We start from the raw sequence: 24671 nt of genomic DNA, 5'->3' as shown, positions 1-24671 counted from the left end.
CTGCTTGTAAATATACATTGATTGGTTATAACATTAAGAGCACCTGCTTATTATTGCGGAGGCCCCCTCATGCTGCCAAAACCACTCTGATTTGTCGAGGCATGGACTCCACAAGACCTCTGAAGGTATCTTGTGGTATCTGGCATCAAGACATTAATAGTAGTTGTGAGCAAGTCGCGAGGTGGGCCTTCTATGGCTTTGATTTGCTTGGTCAGCACATCCCTCACATGCTCGACCGGATTGAGATTTGCAGCCGACGTCAACACCTCAAACTCTTTTTCATGTGCCTCAAACCATTCCTGAACAAATTTTGCAGTGTGGCACATGAGGAGAGCATGCGATGACGGCACGATGCACACGAGGGACTGGTTTTGAGTGAGAAGACGTCTTAGGGTTCATTACTCACAATTAAAGGTGAAAGAGGACACTGCCATCAGTTATTATTGTTGCCATGAAAGTGGGGGACTTGGTCTACAACAATATTCAGGTAAGTGGTGTGTATTAGAGTAACATCCACATGAATGCTAAAACCCAAGGTTATCCAGCAGGACACTGCCAGAGCATCACACTGCCTCTGCCGGCTTGCCATCTTCTCATAGTGCCTCCTTCTTCCATTGCCCCATGGTACAGATATCCCATTCCATACTAGAGTTGATGCCAGAGTTGAGAATAAGTGAATCAATGTTGATTACACTTTTCGGAGTAAATCATCAGTCATGAGTAGAATGTGGTTTGGAAATGAGAATGTATGGCTCTGCTCTCCCCGAAGATCTGATGGCTTCTATACTCCTTTTATTTTGGCCGCAGGCTCTAGTAAGAGACGCTGGTTGTTGAGAAAGATTTGGCAGCTAAGTGGTCAGAAAAGCCTGTCGAGCTCTAGATGCCCACACAAGCTCTGCTTGCACACCCCCAAACGACTGATGTCCACTCCCCTTATCACTGCCCCCAGATTGCATTGTGTCATACTCAGGGGTTTGTTTGCAATCTTATACTGCTGACAAACGTCAAAATGCAAATGTACCACCTGCCCCCACAATTTACTCAGGCCTCAAGGGTTTATTTGATGAATCTCCTCCCATGTATGAATAGCACAGTTGTATGCTGGATAATGTGTGCAGGAGAAACCACCAGAAAGTCCTGGTTTATAGTTCCCCAAGTTCACTGTCATTCTGAAGTGGCCACAGTTCCGGTGGTGAGGTGACAAATTTTTCAGGTCGCATGTTGTAAGCTGGCTCTTTTGTGGTTTTGTAGTACGACTCAGACATAACTTCTCATTTTTTTTCCGTTGTCACATTATTGTTTTATAAAAGACACGCCACTGAATGTGAAATCTGGCCTACGTTGATGCACACGTAACTTGCATAGATGCATTGTTGGATTGTTCCGTTTAACTGTGTTTCACTGGGCTTTTGTGTTCAAATCCACCACTGTAAAAGAAGTGGATCTATTATAATTATTATTAGTACTCCCCCCAGAGTTTGTCAGTTTTTTGCACTTTACCCACTTAAGCGTTACTGATTACTGCTTCGTATCACCACCTTGACTGTCCGACTTGGTTGTTCATTCATCATTATCTGCTTACAAAAATGTGCATGTGATTATCTGACACCATTGTGGCACCATATAGCCTGGCTGCTGATCTTTGTCTTACTTCACAGTTGTCTTGCTCATTATGGCTTTACCTTTATGATGTGATGCCCATCTTTCCTCCGCAGGTGTTCTTCGGAACCCGGGACCTGCCGTCGCTGGTCATTTGACCAGTGGAGGAGCCCAATTTTGGAAATACTGAGTATTGAAATTCCCCACTTATAATCTCCCGTGTTGGGGGGTCCAAGTTCCCACTTTCAGAGGCTCCAGTATCACCAGTCTGCTGCGATATATCAGGGCCACGGGTTGGTGCATCACACGGTACAAATGGCTCTTGCTCACTGGGGATGTGCGTATTGGCCAGCAGAAGGGGAAGGTAAAACAGGAAGTGGCACCATATCTTAACCCACAGCTTCCACCTCTCTTTATTGTTTTTAATGAAGCATTATTGACATTAAGAAAAGAAATGAAAGAAGTGATTCAAAGAGGGAATGTTTGGGAATGAATAGCAGTCAGGAATGTGGTACTGCGTGGGGGGGTGGGGGGGTGGATGGGAGTAGTGACCTCCCATGTCACTACTCCCATCCCCCCCCCCGCAGTACCACATTCCTGACTGGGCCCCGGATCTTAACTTCTGCTATGCTGATGTGGTACTTATGATGCAATCAGTATCTGGAAGAGGGACCACCCTTGATTCAGACTTCAAACGTAAGTTCCAGCTTAACTACACCATCAACCCGAGTTGCCATCAACCCAAAATGCTGAACCAATATCTTGTTACAGCAGAGATCACCTCTGTTCTTAAATATTAACAAGATTTAGCACACATAGTGAAAGGGTTCCCAATACAAAAATGATCAATGTGCATCTCTGCCTGTGGATATCGAAGGCCTGTGATTAAAAACTGCCTGGTTTGCTTGCTGAATGATATTACAGCCAGAATACTGAATATTGCATATACATCTAACTCTACCGCCATCACATTCTAATGGAAAAGTCATTTCAAGAGTTGGAATGCCCTTGTTATTCCAGGTAATGTATAGATTTCTTATCTCTGATTGGTCCAAACACTGTTTGAGATTCAAGAGCCTGAAACATAACCTGGTCAGGAGCAGGTTTACCCTGTAGCATGAGTTACCATGGTGAGAGGTGAGAACTAGCATCGTCATATTGAAAAGGTAGAGTTACTGCTACTTAGCCTCAAAGTCATCCAGCTGAGCAAGGAATCCAGCTTCATGATATAGGCCTCAGGATAATGAATGTGTGTATTCTTTTAATAATTTAATGTACCTATGAAAGAGCAGGTCAGTGGTCCAAATTATAGATACTGTCTTACTCAGTCACCTCACTCTGCAAGTCCAGTCAAACGAGTCTCAGCCCAACTGTTTAATGCCCTTTCTCTTCCAGTCTATATAAAAGAGGACTCTGCATGTTGGGTAATCTGTCTCAGAGGCTGTGACATCACCAGAAACAAACAGCCACACACCATTTAAGCTACAAAAAAAGTGAACTGGACATTGTTTTTAAGGAACACAAAACAAAATATGACCAGCGGTAGTGAGATGTTGTAACAGAACCACCACAATGGAAAGGTTGACAAACGTCAGCAAAAATGTGTACATCACCAATGCGTTGGTGCGGGGTGGGGGGGGGGTACAGAGCCTGGCGGGCTCAGGTGGAGTGGACCAGCTGCTTGGAAAATGAAGAACACTTTGTTCCCGCAGCTGTGCCGAAATCAGTGTCCCGACAGCCAGAAATGGGGAATCATGGGTAAATGATGGCAATTGTGCAGAGGCAGCGGTTTTTAGCATACACCTCAGAACACGAGTTCTGCTTATGAAGGACAAAACTTAATGTGGGTCAGTCACTGTACCACATGTGAAATAAGCTTATAAAACAGCAGGATCTCCTTGTAATTATGACATTTAATCTCCTTTGTTATGCCAAAAAACGGGGCCTCTGGTGATTATAGTGTAAGTAAGACCAGTAGACGATTTGAGGGAGGATGAGGGCAAATGCCATCCCCAGTGCTTCCAAAATTTGAAAAATGCAGCCCCCTTGTTAAACTTTCCCTGCCTCCTCCACCCCCCAACAGAGTATCCTTGTGGTTAGCACTAGATTAATCCACGGACCTGTTGTTTATTTTTTGTCTGTGCTGTCCCATCTGCATTCATTTTAAAGCCGCCTGCTCCCGTGAGATTTGTGCTGGTGAGACCCAGCGCAAGACGAGATGAGAGACATACATTAATACAAGCAGCTGTGCTTATATCCTGAACGTGCGAAGAGAAAAAGGCATCAAAAAGAGGAGGACAACCTGACATTCTTTAATACATTAAAAAGAAACAGACAAGTGAGAAATTAAATTGGATTTGCAGCATTCAGTGTCTATTCAATATTAAATTAATTACACAAGCGGACATGTCATAGCTGGCTTCATCAAAAATTAAATAGCCTACATTTAGACTTATTTACACTCTAACATTAACCTGTTTTTGTTAATATATTATTTACACCCTGGGTCACATACAGTAACCTATAAAACAAATTAAAAACAAATGACTGAATATATTCAATCATTAGCATATTTAAAAATATTTTGATTAACGTAAAATTTTAACAAGATACATTTTATCTAATGAAAACGAATCAATGAGCCAGTATTAACTTATTAACATATCCTATTATCTTAAACTTCATAAATAACTAGGCCTAATTATTTCATACTGAAGATTGTAAAACTACTTTTATATTGTTTTTAGTTACATGTACTAACAAGTGTGTATTTCAAATGTAAATAATGTTTAAAAAGCGCAACAAGGGATAAAGACACAAAGTTCATTTCCCTATATCAGTTAAAGCAGTCAGCACGTGTCCTTTATCTCTCATCACAAGCAGTGCGCCTGCATCATAATAAAACCATTTGAAGCATGTAAATTGCATAATGGTTTCATTCAAAAATACTAACTTTTGTGTGTTTCAATGTGTCCAATTTCAATTAAATTTTAACAATTTATTTAGAGCAGTAATTAAATTGTGGAGTGAATGAAACTTTTAAAATTGTACTAGCCTGTGACAAATATTTATTGAAGAAAGATTGATGAGGGATAGTGTCTCAGTCTAGCTATAGTCTATAGCTCCTCAGTCTGGCCTCTCTGATGTGGTTTGTTGTGCACAAAGCAACAAATCATGTAATTCATTGATTAGAATCTGGCAAATTTGAAAGAGTTTTAGGATATGGGTAATTAGATATTTCACAGTTATGGTTAGGATGCTCTGCAACAGTGTCTTCTGAAAGGTATCCATTTTTACATCCTTTGTAAGGTATCCATTTTTACATCCTTTGGAAGGTATCAATTATTACATCCTTTGGAAGGTATCCATTTTTCTCATGTGTGTGTTGATTGGTTGTGTATGGTCAGGGGCATGACTCCATTGGGCAATCCCTCCAGTTAAAGATTAACAAATCCCCAGCTGAGTAAGATCCATGATGTAAATGCTTATGACCCGGATCCCCTGGCATCGAATGTGGGTTCTCTTCAGATGTGTATTGTACAACTTGTATGAGCTGGGATACAATTTGGCTGCATGGCTGAGAGACATGGTGCTTGTCCTCAGGAAAGCCCGTCTCCTGCGTGTTACTTTACTGACTGGCAGTGTTTCCCAATCTGATCATCACGGACCCCCAGGCAGTCCACAGTTTTGCTTCATCCCAGCTCCTGACAGGGAGCAAATACGTGGACTGTGTGGCAGGGAACAAATATCTGGATTAGCTGGGGGTTTACCGTGGATTGGGTTGGGAAACACTGGACTAAGGAACTGAGACTGCAGACTTAAAGGCACACTGTTCTAGCCATTTGAATGGTTACATTAAATACAGGCCAGCAGGAAGAGCGGCAGCTAGTGACTTCGTAACCCTTATATTTTCAAGCACGAGGGCCTTGCTTTTGTTCCCTTGAGAAAACCTCTTATATTTACTGTGATTGTGCAGAAATACTCCACTGACTACTGCACTGAAATACCAGAAAATATGCCCATAACAAAAAAACTCAAACAATTTGTTTTTTCTTAAAATGACAGTAATATTTGTTTGGGTAGAGTTTGCAGTCCTATGACCTGTACCGCCTGGGATAGGATCCCGGTCCCTGTAGCCCGGAACAGGCTGAAGAATGGATGGATGGACAAAATATATATATGCTCTATATATGCTCAACATTATACTCTTTGCACCACCCCCACTCCCACCATTGGAGTAGAAAGACCATATATCTGAAAAAGGAGCACCTGAAGGAAAACCAAGGACAGGAGACAGGAGTCTGTTTGGGTCTCTGAAAAATACTGCAACACGAAGCAAAACTGCAGTGCACTGCACAACTGGGAGGCAGGAGATGCCCTGCTGTAAAATCAGCCTCTTGGTTGTTTGAGTCTAAAAAAGGATTTGAGCACAGATACAGAAAGGTCTTCTTTCCCAGACGAGGCACCCCCCTGCCCCCCAGCTGTAACCTCTGCCTGTGTGCGCATCATTCACTTCTGCAGTCTTCCACGTCCCACCAAAGTGTGATCACGGCAGCATGGTTCTCTCAGAGGACGCTAGACAGGATTAAGACACCAAAGGGTCAGAAAGTTGGAGGGGGGGGAGGGGAGGACAACCAGTCAGATGAGCAGAGATGTGTACATTGCCAAGTCTGGGGGGGTGGCCCCCTCATTGGACAGATGCCCCAAGCCCTCAGCTGCTCACCCCCCCCAGCTGGTTTAATACCCAGTTACAGAACCCGCTCATGATCGAGATGACAAAATCACTTTGGTTACATCTGCGTGGCCCTTTGTGTCACTTTTCACAAGACCCCGAACAGTGACACATCAGCAGTTCATGCGCTGAGTAATAAGGACAAATAGCACCGGGAATCAGCATACAAGCACCCCCCCCACCCCCCCCCCCAAAAGGAATTAGACATGAGCCTTCCAAGGAATGGTAAGTCACCAGGGAAATCGTTCAGCTCAAGGTCCTCCTTAGAAGGAAATAACTTCCTCCCTGCCTTTCAGAGTATTTCCTTAAGGTCATATGACACTTCGTATTGATTTTATATTTGTTGGCACCTAAGAGGTCAGGTTAAGAGCAGTGGCACTAGGGTGGCCCTCCCCTGAATAGCTTGAAGCTGTCATTGGTTAAGAGACCTGCAAATCAAATCAACCCAAGGACCCAGCGAGGCAGCTATAGCCTAGACCGGTGTTTCTCAATCCGGTCCACGGGGACCCACAGACAGTCCACGTTTTAGGTGCAAAAATAGGCTGCACAGGGGTGCCATGTGTGAGGTTACTCATGATGCGTTCATGGATTTCATTAATATCTTTATCACCACATTCAGAAAGCCAGGCTTTGTGAAAGCAGTGTATCCTTCTGCTACATGTTTACTACATGCTCTGCTTGACGCAGCTCTCTTCATAAACATTTCCAGACATCGGATTTCACACTTGACAATAGGTGAAAACAAACTCTCTGGCTTCATGGTGCAAAGAAACATTTCAACGCGTCTGTTCCAAAACCTTGGTTGGCCCAGCAAGTAGCCCCATTAGCTCCTAGATTGAGGGTTTGAATCTTACCTCCACACTCTGCATGGAGTTTGCATCTTCCCCTTGTGTTAGGTGGGTTTCCTATGGGTAGCCAAAATACATGCAGCTAGGCCAGGGCTATTCAAATCACGGTCCTCAAGGTCTGAGCCCTGCTGATTTTCCAGCCTTCCTTTACCTGTGAGCTGGGTATGAAGCCTCTGTGACCAATCAGAATCAGTAATTATTAAACCAACTACCTGGGAGAACTGAAAACAAGGCCTGGATTTGGATTTGAGGTCCAGAGTTGAAGATCCCTGAGCTAGGCTAACTGGTGTCTCTAAATTGTCCATCGATTATGATTGCATGTGTGTGTGTTTTAGCCCCGCGATAGGCTGGCATTCCATCCAGCCAGTTCGTCCTTCAGCTTTGTCCTTGCTGGGATCCGCTTGTTAAGTCTGTAACGTAGATGTATAACTGTTTCCAAGGCCAAACAAACCATAACAGTGGAACTGGTAATATTATTCACCATAACTTTTCCTCAGTCAAGCATTGTTTTGGGTAAAAAGGGGGGCTGCATTTTTGTAATTCAACTTTTTAAAAAAGGGAGGGAAAAATGCAAAAGGGAGCCGAAAAAATTCCTTTAATTGAAAGAGAGTGAGTGTAGCTGTTCTCTCAAGTGGAATTATCGTTATATGATTACATGTGCGGTACATCATTTTCGGTTCAATACGCACAATGAAACAAATGAACTCATTTCTTAACAATGGAACCTAAATTCATAAGTTACTGTTTAGCATGGAACACATTATGCTAATTATGGCTGTGAGTTTGTTACAGCTAATCCTGTTTACAGCCAGTCATAATTAGTAGTTCGGGAACATTTTGGTTCCCCAATAAATTACACCAATACTGGAGAGTAACTCAAAAAACCAAGACTGTCCATCAGCTTTGTTATGCTGAACTCGAGTACGTTGCTGAAAACACATCCAATGGGCTAACTCATTTGACATGACATCATCTGAGTGTGTGAATGACGAGCAAGTGCCGTTGGTTTACAACTTTTCCTAATGGTGCCTCAGCACATCTAAAGGTCCTTGAGCAAGGCCCTTAACCCTCAGCTCCCTGGGCGCTGCTACGGGTGGCTGCCCTTTGCGGACAACTTACTCTACAAAGAGCAAGTTGAGGGAGGCGTAAAGACAATTTCCCCACGGGGATTAATAAAGGATCGATTATTATTATTATTAATCTAAGAACAAATTCTCTTTTCCCTTCTGAACCAAAATTGCACGGAAGCATGTTCCCAAAACCAAGGTTTGTACTGAGATGTGAATTTTGTCTATCATAACACCCATAAAACTAAACATGAAAAAATTGTGAAAATGACTGTTTAGTTTACACAGTCACTTCCTCTTTCTGGTGTAAGGAAAAATGTGTAGTTGTTTTTCCACATCAATTTAATACACACAGGTAGAGAACACTGCGGCATATTGGCTTGTAGTAAGGCAGGCTCTGGAAACAGTATTGTCACGTGATTCAAACGTCATGACTTCACAAGCGGATAGGATTGCAGACCCCCCATCCCCCCACCCCATGTGACTGTGACCAAGTTAACCAGTTAGAAAATTGATGAACAGATAGATAAATTGCCTGTAGTGTGTGAGTGTGTATGTGTGTGTGCCCTGCGATGAACTGGCATACTGATGGCATGTGTCCTAGCTCTGTGCTCTCTGCTTATGTATAGCTGTGTGACAGGTCTGTAGTTGGACAACCAGTGGTGACCAAATTCATACCAGAGCTGAGGTTCTCATAGGATTCTCTCCCACGATCAATCTGCTTGGTGACCAATAGAAGCACAAGCCAGAAGAGACAGGCATATTCTTCGCCGTTTCAAATTCTCCAGGCTAAGAAAGTCCCAACCAAACAATGGCGCAGATTCCTGGTCAGATATTGCATCTCCCAGTGGCTTTCTCTCCCTGAGCACCTGGCCAAGCATCACTGTCTCTCCTCTTGTTCCTCCATGGCCACCAGCATTTTTCAACCCTCTAATTGCTGTTCTGTTTTTGGAGAAGGAGAAAGAAATTCACTCTGGAATACTATTGGCTGCCCTCCCGTCACTGTTGCTAAGGGGAATTGCGAATGAAGTATCTGAAGGGAGGCATAATGTCAGAGTACTTTACAGAGGATAGGAAAATATCACTGGATTGAAATATTAAAGCAGCGTCACTCTCCAAATTTTCTAGGAGGTAACTAATTATACATCCTATCAATAGAAATTATTAAGCGAATTTTACGGCAGAGTGTTGATATTTCTGACAGCACTGCTTTAAGGTTTACGGTTGCATTGCATTGGACAGAGTATATCTTGTACATTCGAAGGAACAACTCACACATTGTAATCACAATGATAAATTTATTGCAGCCAACAGAAGGAAATGTCTTGGGACACATTCCAGATCTGAACTTTGTTGCTATCACTCAGAAATTCCCTTACGTGAAGCAAACCTGCCTTCTGGCACAGCATGTGTTTCTACTCTGGAACAAACTACTCCACCATTAACCCGGGGGACAAAAGTCATTAACCTGGGAGGAAAAAGTCAATTTACACAAAAATCCCAGCATATCAGCAAGTGAGGGGATTTTGAACAGATCACTTTTTTAATAGATGATTTTGTCCAAAGCAACATACAAGTCAGGCAAATACGTTATAAATATACAGCTGCCAAGGAGCTGACTAGGCGTAAGTGCAGCTGGGCTGAGTTTCCCATGAATGTCCAGGTAAAGGCGTAAGCAGTACTGGGCAGGATTATGCAGATCTTGAGTTCCGTAAAAAAATCTTCGGTAAAATTGGAAAACAGAAAGGGGGAGGGGCTTCTTTTTCGCTTTGATTGTATGAAGCTTAGCCTAGAGTTATGTAAGCGAGAGGGGAATTTTTAACTCCGTTTTGGAGACTTACAGTAGAACATCAATAAGGTCAAAGGGTAATTTCATGTTAAATTCCATTGTTTCATCCTTAAAGCGATGGACTAGTGGCTCCTCTTTGAGAGGAAGGAGTTCATTTCCAGATGATGTTCTCTGGTGCAGTAGATGTTCGGCACAGTGTTCGCAACTTTCTCCTCCTAGCTTGTGTGTGACACCAGCCTTTCATCAGAGTCTAAGGGTGTGTTCCATTTGAACTGGGAAGTTGGAGTTTCCAGTTTCTTAGAAATTTCAACTGAAACGCCTCCTGAAGTCAGAGTTCTGACTCAAACTTGGGGGAACCTTATAAACCTCGACCTCAGAATTCTCGACCTCAGCAGTGGTTATATACTGTTTATACTATGCATACTGTATGTAACTACTGTTCTTTAGCACTAATGCCGACATCCCACCTCTCCCAGCAGTTCCGTGAATCTCTCACAAAGTGACAGCAGCTCTCTGGCAGCTGAAAATGATGTACAATGTTACGGAAATCTGTCATTCCAGTATTCAGCAGTGATAAAATTAGCTGGCAAGAACTTTTACCCCTGCAACCTTGCCCCAAATTTTACCACCACTCTAGCCCCAGTCAGCAACCCCCAACCCCGTTGGCAATATATATATATATATATATATATATATATATATACACACACACACACACACACATACACACACACACACACACATACTGTATAGCTACATATATACATACATATATATACACACACACATATACATATATATATATATACACACACACACACACACACACACACACACACACACACACACGGTATTACTGTAATACCAGCAAAGCATTGGCCAGCACCCCCCCCCCCCACACTCTTCTAGATGCCCCTCATCTGCCTCCCTGAAATCAATATTTCTAAGCTGCTACATTTGCTTTTGTCTTATTTGTGTAAGTGCATATATGACCATTAAACTGGTCATATATGCAGTTCTGTCCAAACTGTGACCATGTTGCTATAGTGTTCGCAATATGTTATCAACTGGTATTGCGAACAATGATCCTGGCTAGACCTGGTACTGCTAATGGCTAACCTGTCTAGTTGCACTGGAACGCAGTTAACTTGGGCATGATGTCACTCCCAGCTCCGACTTCCAAGGTAAATGGAATGCAGCACAAGACAAACCATGTTCGATCACAGCCAGGCAGGAACCATACGAACGATTTAGTCCCTTGGCCATCCTACGCTGTCAGGCGGAATGCGGAGTCTTTGTTTGCTTGATTACAGTTCAGAAGCTGGAATTGTGTTGCAAAGCATTATAAAAACCAGTAACGTAGCAAAACGCTAGACATTATATTTATGATTTTACCCTCATTTATGGGGATATAACCAGCCAGCCACAGGGTAAATACACATACAATAAGCTGCAGTGGTGACAGACCAAGGCACTGACCGTGGATTGGTTGCATTTGGTATAAACAGGACAACTGAAGACCCACAGAGCACATATACTATATCGCTGAGGTTTGTTTATTTAATATTAAACAAAATTGAAACTTGAAATTGACATTTCTTAAAATAAAAAAAGGAACACACAATAAATAAGTTATAACACTTCATTTAAAGTCGTACACCACCACCAACCCAGGTCATTCCCAAACACACATGTAGCAACCCTATAAGCCAAGTTCACCAACTAAGTCTGAGGTATACAACTGGTTTTACATGCTCAGAACTAGACACAAAAATGTGGTTTGAGTGTAAATACCAGGGATATCAATCCCAAATGGTTAAAATACATTCTTAAAAGCATGTTGCATTATTTAAAGAATCCATTATGTGGAGAAACACATAGAACCATGGCCAACATCAGAAAAAGGCCACTAACCTACACCGATCGAGTGTGATAGGAGGAAGTACTCTAGGAGATTGTGGGAGATGGAAGCTGGTGACATGCTCTGCGGGAGCAAGCCTTCAGTTTGTGGTCCTTCTTAAACATGAGGCAGGATACAGTTCTATGAATGTCCCTCAAAACACAAGTCCTTCCAAGGCAAACCTTGCAGGTTCACAGTCCAGATGGAGCAGTGTCTCATAGTAAACATCGGCAAGTCCTTATCTGATATAGTTGCCGCCACCAATCTCCCTCTTGTACCGGTTGGTGAGGTGGTCTGCCTGCACTGTGAGCTTGGACAGGACCCCAAAAAGCCCCCGCAGGTGAAAGTGGAACTGGCCCTCCAGGTCTGCCCCATCATCCACAAAGCTGCCACCACAAACCTCCTCCTGTTGCCGTTTAGCAGTCCTGTCCACAAAACCTCCAGCACAAAGTTCCCTCCTCAGAAGACCCCATTCCATGTCATTCCGGATCGACTTCACTAGCAGGTAGCGCTCATACATGTCCCTCTGCTTGCTGGGAAAAACGGTTTCTTCATTATTGTTGGATGAGGGCTGGGTCAGCGGCTCATCCACAGGGACATCCCGCAGCACGCTGGGCACCATGATCGTCTCGTCCATGTTGTTGGCGGCGGCGATGAAGCGATTCATCACGTTCATCAGGGAGTGCTTATTGCAAGACAGCTCGCCATACATCTGCATCATCATCATGGCGAAGCACCCCAAGTCTAGCTGCCAGAAGGGTGATTGTTGATACGACTGAGGACAGCAGGTGTTAAGTCACCAAGCAAGCAATGGTGAGGAATACGAACCTGCAAGGAGCAGAAGAGCTCAAGTCAGAGCAACCGCTTAACAGAAATCGGGGATCTACAGATTAACACCCACGTGCTGAAACTAGAACAAGACATACGCGATACGTCCTCTAATCTGACAGACTGAGCCACAACACAAGCAACTGCCAGATATTAACCCGCGGATCATTTTAATCAGTAGCCCCCCCCGTTAATTTTTTTACGAAAATGCAGGTGCAGTGCGATGTTAATTCATGAACGTGTTAATCTGCGGACATTTAAAACCACTAACAAACACCACAAAACCACCCTTTCGGTGTCGGGGGATTTCAGGTATCAGAAAATACTTGCAGGGATACAAGCTAAGACTTATGATTTAACATTTTAAAAAGCAACTCTAATTAAATTAACACGTTGTAAATGACAAAAGAAAAAGGACAAACCTGATGAATTCACAGGGTGAGCCACACCGTCGTCAATAAATATATGAAATTCCCCCAAAACACCACACTGTGTACTAGTCTACCTCAGGTTACACACGCAGCAGAAACCGCTCACTTTCATGTAATTCACCAGCTCACGCTTCGTCTTATATATATACACCAGGAGAGTCCACTCGAGGGGAAAAAGGGATGCTCCGCCTAATCTGAAACGGACCAATTACATGAGAGGACGGGGTCGCTCTTTCGCTGCAATGGCACAAACGGCATCCAATGAGAGAATGCCACTGTTGGTTGCTGTCGAATGGCGTGGAAGCTCTGCGGGTTTGCCAACAATGGTCCCGCCTACATATTGCATTTCGCTTCGGCTTTCGGTGCTCGAAATAGTTTCGGCAACTATTACTGGTTTCTAGGTGTAGAGATTATCGAGTGAGTTCCGAGCAACGGTTACTCTTGGTCAAGAGATACCTTTCAAAAATCAGCCAAATTTCCAATTCAACTCAAAGCGTTGTATCGTTGTTGTATCCGACTCTTTATTATAAATGAAATTTCATGCATCTTACTTGTAGGTAAAATGCATGAGGCTTATGGCCTTGTAAACATTTTTCCAGACGTTCAACATTTCAAAAGAGCTACATGGTAAGTTCCTTTATTGGAACACAGGCATAATTATGATCTGACTGGTGACACGTACGTCGTCACCGGCATGGGATATCCGACTGGCACGCCGCTTGTTACAGGGTACAGCGACAGTATTTGGCAGCACTGACATTTTATCAAATTGTGAATGACCGGCAATCAGCTCCCCCTGGCGAAAGTGCCAAATATTCGTCGAGGCTAATATGGCACCATGCAGGAAACACAAGAAATCAAGGTTTGCGTTATAATCAATTTTAAATTTATTCTTTCTTCAAGCATTTTACAAGCTGAAATAATCATTCGGAAAGTTAACAGGTAGATTTTAATACTGATGTAATTTCTTTGTACAAATACAGGTAGATCCAAAAAACTCAAAGAATGAATTAGGTATGTCTTAAGGCTAGTTACTTAAATCACTGTAAATACTTTAACTACACCAAATACCTTATGATAAGCCATACAGTTTACTGGAGCATGACTTTCCGGTTTGCTTGAGAGAAAACTATAGAATCAAATACCCTCCATTCAGGTTCACCTTCCACCACAAGGTGGCGATCAATTGGATCATTTCTACCCTCTCCATTCATGAAGAATTACTTGAATGAATATGCACGTTGGCCTCTTTTTGAGTCACAGTGACCGGTCTTCGGATGTTTCACTGTTTTGTTGAAGAATCATTAAATTCCAGGTGTTGTCCCATCTGTTTGCTTTACAATGTGATTCATTTGCAGCCAATAAGACACATGGAAATAGCAACACAGAGAAATGCAAAATTTTAATGAAGACCATAATTCCATTAAAGTAATTTACTGATAATGTTATTACTTTCTAATGCCGAGATGCAAGAACCATAAATCCAAAGTCCAGCAGAGAGCAAAAAATACCATAACAAAAAGGACAGGATATGTATCAGGCAGAAAGAGAACAGCGACTCCACTAACAATACATTTTCATGATGCAGATTTCAAACCATATATCACATCTTATCTGAAAATAAGTTACAGGCATAAGTCACAACTTAATCCCGTCAAGGAACATTAGAAGCTTGAAACACTGTGAGACAGTTCACAAAAATGGTCCCTTAAGTAATTCTCATTTTATCTTCCCTTCAGAAGCTACAGTGAATCGAAAGGCTTAAAAAGCAGTAAGACATTTCTAAAACGAAAAGGGCTAACACACACACACACACACACACACACAAATACAAGGTTAAAAACTATGAGAGTTGAGAGTTCCCTTTAAGGCAGCATCCATTTGTGTCCTGCAAGACAAAATCAGGGGAAGCCCCAAAATAAATATCTGGAAAAAAACCAGGAACTAAAACATAACCCCCAACCACCACACCCACACAGAGTCATCACTGACGTTAATGAATAATCAACACCAAAGTAATTATCACCTTCAGAGTTTCTGAATGTAATTAAGCTTTCTTAAGGTCCTTTATCATGTTTAACAGCACAAACCACACCCTGGTCAGAAAAAAACGACATTAGAAAGTTAAAGTGTTGACCGAATGCAATTCCTCCCTAAAAATCAGCAGGGCGTTTCTGCAGAGTAAGACTGGTCAGGCAGATACCTGAACATGAGGCTGTACTTAAAACCCTGACTGCACTCAGACAGGAGGCAAAGATGTCCCCGGGGAGGGGTGACATCAGGGGCAACAGAACATTTACTATATCTGAGCCTGGCTCTTTTTATTTGTCCCAACGCCCATTTCAGTCACATGTGTTGACACTAAAACTGCATTGTCTGGTTCCTCCCCACTGTTAAAGCTGCCCCCCCCCCCGCCACCGATAAATAAAGCCCCCCTCTCCCACGACCCCTCACAAGGCCCCGTCTGCCGTCTCACTCAGAACGAGTCCAGCATCCACTACAAAAAAAAGGGGCACTTGCAGAAGCAGAGTGACGGACCTCATGTGAGACAGCAGCTCCCGTATTGAGGCTAGACCATCTCATACTGGTTGTTGGTGATGTACCGGGACAGGCAGCAGGCCAGGAAAATCCCAATGAGCTGAGGAGAAGGTGCATAGCATTAAAAAAATAATAAAAAAGACGACAGGTTTTGCAGATTCCGGAAGCGTCCGGCTTGTGGCTCAGCAGAAGCCAGATAAATGGGAAACATACTGCAAGCAGATACAGACCTGGAAGAACGCTATTCCGAAGGATATGCCTGCAATGATTCCCAGGTTGGACTCCATCACACCTGTCACCAGCACGAAGCATCCCTGGAAACAGACAAGACGCACACATTCAGCCATTTAAACACCAGGTACACAGGCGTTGTTGCTGCCTGCTCCCCATCGGGCTCACCGTGACGTAGACCTCGTCGGCGGCCTTCTCCAGGTCTTTGCGGACATCCGGGGTGCAGTTGGTGGTGTCCTTGCAGCAGCTGGCGGGAATGCCATCCTCTTTGAAATAGCTGGTGTTCTCCCAGTCCGTGTAGTTTCTTACGCCACAGCATTTCAGCTGTGCAGGTAACAAACACATACAATATTCTGCCATTCTGTCCTATACAGAGCAGTGTGATCGTGTTAAACACAAATCTCTACGCAATAATTAGCTGGTGGACCTGGGTAGGCTCCAGTCTAAGGAGACAGCTGGGGAATTTTCCACACACACAATCATCATTATTATTATTATTAGTAGCAGCAGCAGCAGTCGAAATGCATGTTTACACACAGAACAGGGAGGGTGACGCTCTGTGAGGCTCTCCTCCCACCAAGCACGGAGCTGCCCCAGCAGAACCGACAGCTGCAGCTCGGATGACAGCATTATTAACCCTTCAGTCACCAATGAGGTTTGGGGGGGGGGGAGGTTCTGTTACCCCGGGATATTTATTTCTTGACACATTTCCCTAAATTATCATGTGATTCATGCAACCGTTTTAGATAAGTATGACAAACACACTTAATCCTTGATTACAACTTATATTTAAGATTATAGCCAAAATGAATCACTCCAGGCAATGCGATGGAATGTGTTTTTAAGCAAGTAACGGTTGCCAGAATATTCTGGGCTCTTTTCTTTAATCTACAAACAAACCATAATTAAATATTTATATCAGGATGTGTACATGTTACTTATGAAGCCCTGAAACATACAGTGAAGAGAAACAGCCTTTCAAATTGCTTCACTATACATTTGATTATTGTATTACTATCATGTCTAATAATGTAACGTGAGCAACTACTGCTGGAGATTACAGCTCTATCTATAAACACCGATTCTGGAATCCTTCTTTAAACATTTTTAAGTGTCCTGTGATTCCATCTCCAACCTGAGAATATCCGGCATTTCTGACATGCGAGGGCGTTCTGGCTACTTTGAAGCACAGCACCGGAAGACACTTACACTCCTCTGGATGGTGTCCACCGCCTGGCTTGTGTGGTCTTTGCCGTCGTAGTTTTTAACAGCTTCGTCATACTTGCTGCTAAATTTGGCCTTTATCTGAAAAGCAGCAGAGCATGAACTGAAAGACCGGCGTCTCCCCCCCCCGAGCCATCCCACAATGCACCGCTTACAGTTTTTTAAGGGATGCTAAGATGGTGGGACACTCGGCGTTATCTTCTGTTCGTTTTGTGTAACATTTCCTGCAAAACCTGGGAGAAGAGGCTCTACGGGAAGGAAATCCATACCTCGTGTCTGAAGAGGAAGCCGGAGATTCCTGCCACAAGTTCAGCCAAAAACACCAGCGTCAAAAACATGGCATACTGGGGGGGGACGGGGACACACAAGAGAACCATGTCAAGAGACGTATTCATTTAGCACAGACCCCTTTGGCAGCATACCACCCCCCCCCCCCCCCCCCATACTCACCAGCTTCAGCATCCAGGTGCTTCCGCGGCAAGTGGCAAAGCAGCCGAACAGGCCAAAGATGACAATGACCGCGCCAGTTCCAATGAGGACGTAAGGGGCGTTAGTGCCCTCATCCGTCGCCAGGGAGATGTATGCCTCTAGACTCACCTTTCCCCAAACACCCACCGCCAGCAGAATGACTCCTGTGAACTAAAAGGGGAATATCAGATGGAGGTAGCCCCATTTTTAACACCTAGCCTCACTGCCGCGCAGCCATCCCACACACGCCCATATCATGTGTTCAAGAGGTGGCAGTTACGTGCTTCAACAATGTGTTTTTCCAGTGAACAAACCCTCAGATTAAGTGCCTTGTGAAACGCCACTGGGAAGCACCTAGGAGAGGCAGTCACAGACCATCTCTAATGCATAGCACGGACCCCAGTCCCTTTCAAAACTGCATTAGAGGCAACCGGTAAAATAATTTTAACAGGCTTGGCCTGTTGATTCTGCCCCCGGGGTCATTAAAAGGTATGAATCAGTAGTCCATCTGGCAGGAGATGCCAAGCCATCTTCCTTACAGCTATAAATTGCAGGGTTGCAGCGTACATATATGGACTTTGTTCATATAAGTGCTTTAAGACTATTAATTAGCAAAAGTCCAAGTTATATTATGACGATACATTTTAAAAATAAAAATTAAAAAACGATCCCCACACTGAAAACTTTATTTGTATGATTTAGTTTATTTACACCGCTATAAAAATCAAGGTAACGTCTTTGAAAAATACAGCAGGCCTACAGCAATCGTATTCACGCCTCCGGTAAATTGCATCTGTTGTGTTGGCAATGTCCTTTGAGCTAAAATTACGAGAACCAGCGACACCTGTTAATTCATCAGACTGAATATTAAATTAAAAACAGCCGTCGTACACGCGATGCATAAATTACTTATCACTCTATTGTTTAAAATTACCATGAAGAGTAAGAGTTTTTCCAGATCACTTCCCTTCCCTAAACAATGGAATAGCGTACGGTTGGGCTGCGCAGTGAAAAAAAAATACAAATGTTTTATATCGGAGTGCAGATACCGGCATGAAAATAAACACACTGACGAAGAAATACAAAGTATGGAAACCAGAAGCAAAAAAAAAAAAAACAGAACAAACAACAGATGTCCAGAAAACAACCCCCCCCCAACCCCTCCTTAAGCTAAGCTGGCCACGCAAGACCCGTGTTTATGCGAGTTTGAAAACAGTCGCGGAAATACTTTGTATCGCATTACCAAACGCATATTTAACTTATTTGGACTTAAGAAAGCCCATACAGCGAATCACCAGGCTAGATTTTCATGCTTCAAAAAAGTAAAACTTGTATATAGTAAGGATTTTAGTAACGTGCTGCCAGCACCGCCTGCCCATTGTCCTCTCCGTATCCTGCGCTTAGGCGCAACTCACCCAGAATATCAGGCTGTAAGAAATAAGGAAGGTCTTCAGGCATGTTATCACGGGTTTGGTCTGCAGCCGCCTAGAGGGAGAAGACATTTTGTCCCGATTTTGCCACCGTTTCCTTTAAATAGCTGTATCGGTTTAAAATGCGTCGCTCTTGAAACACTTCCAAACTTTTTCCTGCCAGCGTCTTTAGCAGAAAAAAAAAACTTTCACTGGGCGATGAGAAGGGAAATGTCGTCACTGATTAGGAGTCACTTTCCGGTGGGGGAATAAAGCATGCACCCTCCGATCGGGGAACAGATCCTTTTTGATTCCCTAACTTCACTCTGGTACAGAACAACCCCCGGGGGAGGCTGTTGCTATAGGAATATCCTGTCAGTTTGTGATGTGGCCGCCGTCGCGTATGATTGATGGCGCCTTTCACTCCTCCGGGACACGAATGTTTTGCAAATTGACGGGTGGGACTACATCCAAGCTTTTAGTTTACAAACCCCTGGGATCATATTTGACAGTTTGACGACATCCATTCTAACTTGAGACTTCCTCTGAATGTTAATTTGTTATATAAAGTTGTTTAATATGCACAAAATTGAGGTAGACACACATGGTTCTGGAGGATTTTAAAAACCCGAATGGTCCCACATACAGAGTTGGACATTATCACTCTTAGAGTCCAGAATTGTAATACCTAGTGTCAGGATTGCCACTGCTGAAATGTAGAGTTCCACAGGGATCAGTTTTAGAGTCAGTATTATAACATAGATGCGTGGCATGATTTTAATAATAAAGAAGAGACAGCTCTTTACAAGAAGGAACAGAAGTTCTGTGTTTATTCACAATGTGCTGGCAGAAAAACACACAAACTACACGGTAAACATTATAAGGGTACAACACTTATTATTTAAAACATTAAATACATGACTGCACACATTAAACAACACATTTATATATGCTATCTGCACCACACAACACAAGCCATGCTGGTAGTTGTAATAATCAGTCACTCAAAACCAGCCCTGGGGTGTTACACTGCCCCCACCTGAGGAATCAGCCATTTCCAGCGGCCCCCAAGTTAATCACAATATCCCACAAATGCTGAGGGGACCAGCGCTGCCACCACAGCCTGCATGTCACAGTCCCCAGAGTCCCCAGCATACCTCCATCCTCTGCCACATCCTCGTCCTTAGCCTCTCCAGGGGCATCAGGCTGGGCATGGGGGCAATATGGCGCTAGGCGATCCCTGTGCAGGACAACAGCCACAGGTGGAGGACAGCCTCAGTCAGGCACTCAAGGATCTCTCTGAGGTCTTCTCCAATGACCGTCCAGCTTGGACAACCGTCTCTTCTTGTGAAGGGGACAGTACACCCAAACTGGGTCGCTGATGTTAAAGTCCTACCGGAGGCTGCGTACATCATAGTTGTGTTTCTGTTGGGTAGTCGCTGCACTTTGGTGCTGCTGAGTGAGCTTGTGGACATCCCTCAGATGCTCCTGGAGGCACCACAGGAACTTCATACCTGGCTCCCTCGGTACCTCAGACTCAGAGGTTTGCTCAAACACCAAGTCCACTGAGACAGGCTTCGATGACAGCCAGGAGTTCACGGCAGGTCATGCAATAGTTAAACTATAGTTACAATAGTTACACTTTGGGTGGCTCAGAATCTGGCTGACGTATCCACCACCACAACCCTTTCAGGGTCCGCCAGCATGCTGTCACCACTCACCATGTGACCTAGGAACTCTCTCTGTCGCCAGAGCAGGGAGTAGTTCTGGGATCGAGGTGCAGACCAGCTCTGCGGATGTCAGCGAAAACGGTGCGCAAATTGTTAAGCACTCCGTCGAAGTCAGCAGTGTGGAAGGACAGATTGTCCAGGTAGATGACAAATTGGCTGCGGGGGACATGGGCCAGCATTCGCTCCATCAATCTCCAAAGGTAGCTGGGGCATTACAGAGCCTGAACGGCATAGACCCGAAGTGCCATAGACTTTGACTAATGTTGAATGCAGTCTTGGGTCGGGCTCCTGGGGCCAATTCGACCTGCTAATAGCCACTTCAGAGGTCTAAGGAGCTAAACCACATCGATCTGGTGATATAATCTAGATTGTCTTCGATCTGGGACAGCAGGTAAGAGTCCTTCCAGATCACGGCATTCAGACACTGAAAATCAACAAAAAAAAACACCATGACCCATCCTTTTTTTGATCAGGACCACTGGCACAGCCCACAGATTGATGGTTTGATGACACCCACTGCCGCCATTCCCTGGATCTTCTGCTCGGCTACCTGACACTTGACAAATGCCAGCCAATGAGGTCGCAGATGGATTGGTTGAGCATTACCACTGTTGATCCAGTGTTGGACGAGTGCAGCTGGTTTGCACTCATCATCACGAGCCATGAAGATGTCCACATATCTGTCCAGCAGGGTCCTCAACTGGCGCTGCTGCTCCGCTGACAGGTCCATGGTGCTCCGTTGTCATAATTCGTAAACTGTCTGCACTGTATCCAGAGAAGGTCCTGGTGTCATGCTGTCACACTTTTTTTGAGCTGGAAAATTTGGTTGTATGTTGGGGGGGTACCAGAGCAGTGGGAGTCAAGATGGCAACTGCCATGTCTGTTGGGTTTATTGCCAGCTGCCGTCTTGCCGAGGGGTCACCACATGGATGCCGAGATGATGCGCGCCCCCAGCTAACAGAGCAGGTCCAGTCCTACGATGCAGGGGTCACAGGTATCTGCAAGCCACACTTCCTGCTCTGTGGTCCATTCCACCAGTGTGATACAGATCCACCTCTTCCCCCTCATCAATGTGCACATGCTGGTGATGGACACAAGTCAGACCTGGGTTCCCTCTCACCCTGGCGGGGCCGTTTGGTTAGTGCCACGGAGGCTGGCCAGGTGAATGAAGGTGATGGTTGACCCTGTGTCCACCAATGCCCAGCAGTGACTGAAGATGGTGCCGAGGAGGACAGTTGCAAGCTCGTACACTCTGCAGCACTGTTATGTTTTTGTTCATGTTTTTGTTGTTTACCTCACTTACAGCATCTGTTATATGTAAGTTTACATATGATCACCAAACTTTGCTGGACATCAGATCAAGGAACACTCACCACAAATCAGACTTTGAGTTCTTCAACGAGGACCCATTGCTTGGTGACACTCCGCTGGGCAACACCGAAACATTTCCATTCACTGGTGTTGTCCGTCCACCGAAACGCCGCCGGAGAAGGAGAAGCGGCAAACAAGCTGCCATTCTGGTGAGACTAAGATGCGTATAAACCCAGGTTCCACTCTCGAGCATGCTTCTGGCTAAAGTTCAGTTCCTGGAGAACAAGCTCTGCAAGCTCCAGGCATGGATCTCATTCCAGTGAGAGACACAGGACTGCCCCATTAACTGCCTCACAGAAACCTGGCTGTCGGAGGAGGTACCAGTCCCTGCCATCAAGCTGCCAGTGTTTTTCGTGCACTGGGAGGATAGTACCTGAGACCTCGTGGGGAAATGCAGGGGTGGAGTATGCTTTATGATCAAAAATTCCTGGTGTGTTCCAGGAGTGTAGACATTGTTAAGTCCTTCTGCTATCCCTACCTGGAGTTCCTGATGATCATGTGTCGGCCTTTCTGGCTACTAGGGCAATTCTCAGTAGTTACCTGTACAGCTGTCTACAGCCGTGGCCAAAAGTTTTGAGAATGACACAAATATTAATGTTCACAAAGACTGCTGCCTCAATTTTTATGATGGCAATTTTCCTATACTTCAGAATGTTATGAAGAGTGATCAGATGAATTGCAATTAATTGCAATGTCCCTCTTTGCCATGAAAATGAACTTAATCCCAAAAAGTCCATTTCCACTGCATTTCAGCCCTGTCACAATAGGACCTGCTGACACAATTTCAGTGATTCTTTCGTTAACACAGGTGAGAGTGTTGATGAGGACAAGGCTGGAGATCACTGTGTCATGCTGATTGAGTTAGAATATCAGACTGGATGCTTTAAAATGAGGATGGTGCTTGAAATCATTGTTCTTCCTATGTTAACCATGGTTACCTGCAAGGAAACATATGAAGTCATCACTGCTTTACACAAAAACAATATTGCTGCTAGTAAGACTGCACCTAAATCAACCACTTATTGGATCATCAAGAACTTCAAGGAGAGAGGTTCAATTGTTGTGAAGATGACTTCAGGGCTCCCAAGAAAGTCCAGCAAGCACCAGGAACGCCTCCTAAAGTTGATGCAGCTGCAGGATTGGGGCACCACCAGTGCAGGACTTGCTCAGGAATGGCAGCAGGCAGGTGTGAGTGTATCTGTATGCACAGTGAGGTGAAGACTTTTGGAGGATGGCCTGGTGTCAAGAAGGGCAGCAAAGTAGCCACTTCTCTCCAAGAAAAACATCAGGGACAGACAGATATTCTGCAAAAAGTACAGGGATTGGTCTGCTGAGGACTGGGGTAAAGTCATTTTCTCTGATGAATCCCCTTTCCGATTGTTTGTGGCATCTGGAAAAAAGATTGTCTGGAGAAGAAAAGGTGAGCGCTACCATCAGTCCTGTGTCATGCCAATAGTAAAGCATCCTGAGACCATTCATGTGTGGGGCTGCTTCTCAGCCAAGGGAGTGGGCTCACTCACAGTTTTGCCTAAGAACACAGCCATGAATAAAGAATGGTACCAAAACATCCTCCAAGAGCAACTTCTTCCAACCATTCAAGAACAGTTTGGTGATGAACAATTCCTTTCCCAGCATGATGGAGCAGCGAATATTTTGGACTTGGAAATTTCTTAAATCAAAAGGAAATTTCTTTTTAAATCTTTAACTGCTTTTGCTTTCTTTTACCTTTTTTCCCCAACTCATATTATATGAAAGTCCACGGGAAATTTTTGTATGGCGAGCGTATGTTAAGAAAAATACCAAAAAAAAAAAAGAATTGAACAGGATTGTTACTAACACATATTGCATATGGAAATAAATCTAAAGAGGTTTTCTTACAGTTGCACTGAAACATGAATCGTGCTGAACAAGTAAGGGAAAACTCACAATATCGATGTATATCGTACAGAAGCAGGAATAACAATCTCAGTTCATCTACGATATAGTCCTTACTTGAAGGGGCAGTGTGTGGCTCAGTGGGCTAAGCCATGTGCCTGTAATCACAAGGTCACTGGTTCAAACCCAGCCTCAGCACATCTGTGGGTCCTTGGGCAAGACCCTCAACCCCCAGCTCCCTGGGTGCTGCTACAGGTGGCTGCCCTTCACAGACAGCTTACTCTACAAAGAGCAAGTTGAGGGAGGCATAAAAACAATTTCCCCACGGGGATCAATAAAGTATCAATTATTATTATTATTGTAGTTTCACAGAAGTGCTGTGCACTCAGTATGCACTGCAATAATTAAAATAATTTCTGACAGAAACTGACACTACAATAAGACTGACAGAAACTGACACAAGGAAAACTTAAAAGCTATTTTTTCAGTAAAGAATTTTCTTGATTTTTCATTTTACACAATTGCATGTGTAGTTATAATATCGTTATGAATATGAAATGAGTTGTACACCCTACTGTAGTGTTTTGTTTCAATTCTTAACTTCGGTTTGCCTTTTGATTGCACGCTAGGC

The 24671-nt window shown here is 44.0% G+C and overlaps 2 protein-coding genes across 2 annotated transcripts; both read right to left on the bottom strand.

Moving 5' to 3' along the window:
• Positions 1-11570: 11570 nt before the first annotated feature.
• On the bottom strand, positions 11571-13343 carry mid1ip1l (MID1 interacting protein 1, like). The gene is made up of 2 exons (XM_023797852.2): positions 13186-13343; positions 11571-12763 (listed from the first exon to the last, which is right to left on the bottom strand). Exon 2 carries the CDS (start codon positions 12660-12662, stop codon positions 12174-12176), a length of 489 nt encoding a protein of 162 aa, XP_023653620.1. The 5' UTR covers positions 12663-12763; positions 13186-13343; the 3' UTR covers positions 11571-12173.
• Positions 13344-14057: 714 nt separating this feature from the next.
• Positions 14058-19361, bottom strand: tspan6 (tetraspanin 6). The gene is made up of 8 exons (XM_023797863.2): positions 19071-19361; positions 17638-17826; positions 17457-17531; positions 17173-17268; positions 16132-16287; positions 15963-16046; positions 15733-15832; positions 14058-15082 (listed from the first exon to the last, which is right to left on the bottom strand). Exons 1-7 carry the CDS (start codon positions 19155-19157, stop codon positions 15764-15766), a joined length of 756 nt encoding a protein of 251 aa, XP_023653631.1. The 5' UTR covers positions 19158-19361; the 3' UTR covers positions 14058-15082; positions 15733-15763.
• Between the last annotated feature and the right edge of the window lie 5310 nt (positions 19362-24671).

The sequence above is a fragment of the Paramormyrops kingsleyae genome, chromosome 10 (assembly GCF_048594095.1).
Source record: "Paramormyrops kingsleyae isolate MSU_618 chromosome 10, PKINGS_0.4, whole genome shotgun sequence".
NCBI lineage: Eukaryota > Metazoa > Chordata > Actinopteri > Osteoglossiformes > Mormyridae > Paramormyrops > Paramormyrops kingsleyae.
This window is presented reverse-complemented; position numbering and strand designations above follow the sequence as displayed.

Bases quoted from the DNA above. Each gene is read 5' to 3' on its own strand.
- mid1ip1l (XM_023797852.2), bottom strand. From the start codon at position 12,662: ATGATGATGATGCAGATGTATGGCGAGCTGTCTTGCAATAAGCACTCC.
- tspan6 (XM_023797863.2), bottom strand. From the start codon at position 19,157: ATGTCTTCTCCCTCTAGGCGGCTGCAGACCAAACCCGTGATAACATGC. The intron at 17,827-19,070 runs GTGAGTTGCGCC...TTCCCCTTTTAG, and splicing joins CTTACAGCCTGATATTCTGG to TTCACAGGAGTCATTCTGCT. The intron at 15,833-15,962 runs GTCTGTATCTGC...CCTTCTCCTCAG, and splicing joins TCGGAATAGCGTTCTTCCAG to CTCATTGGGATTTTCCTGGC.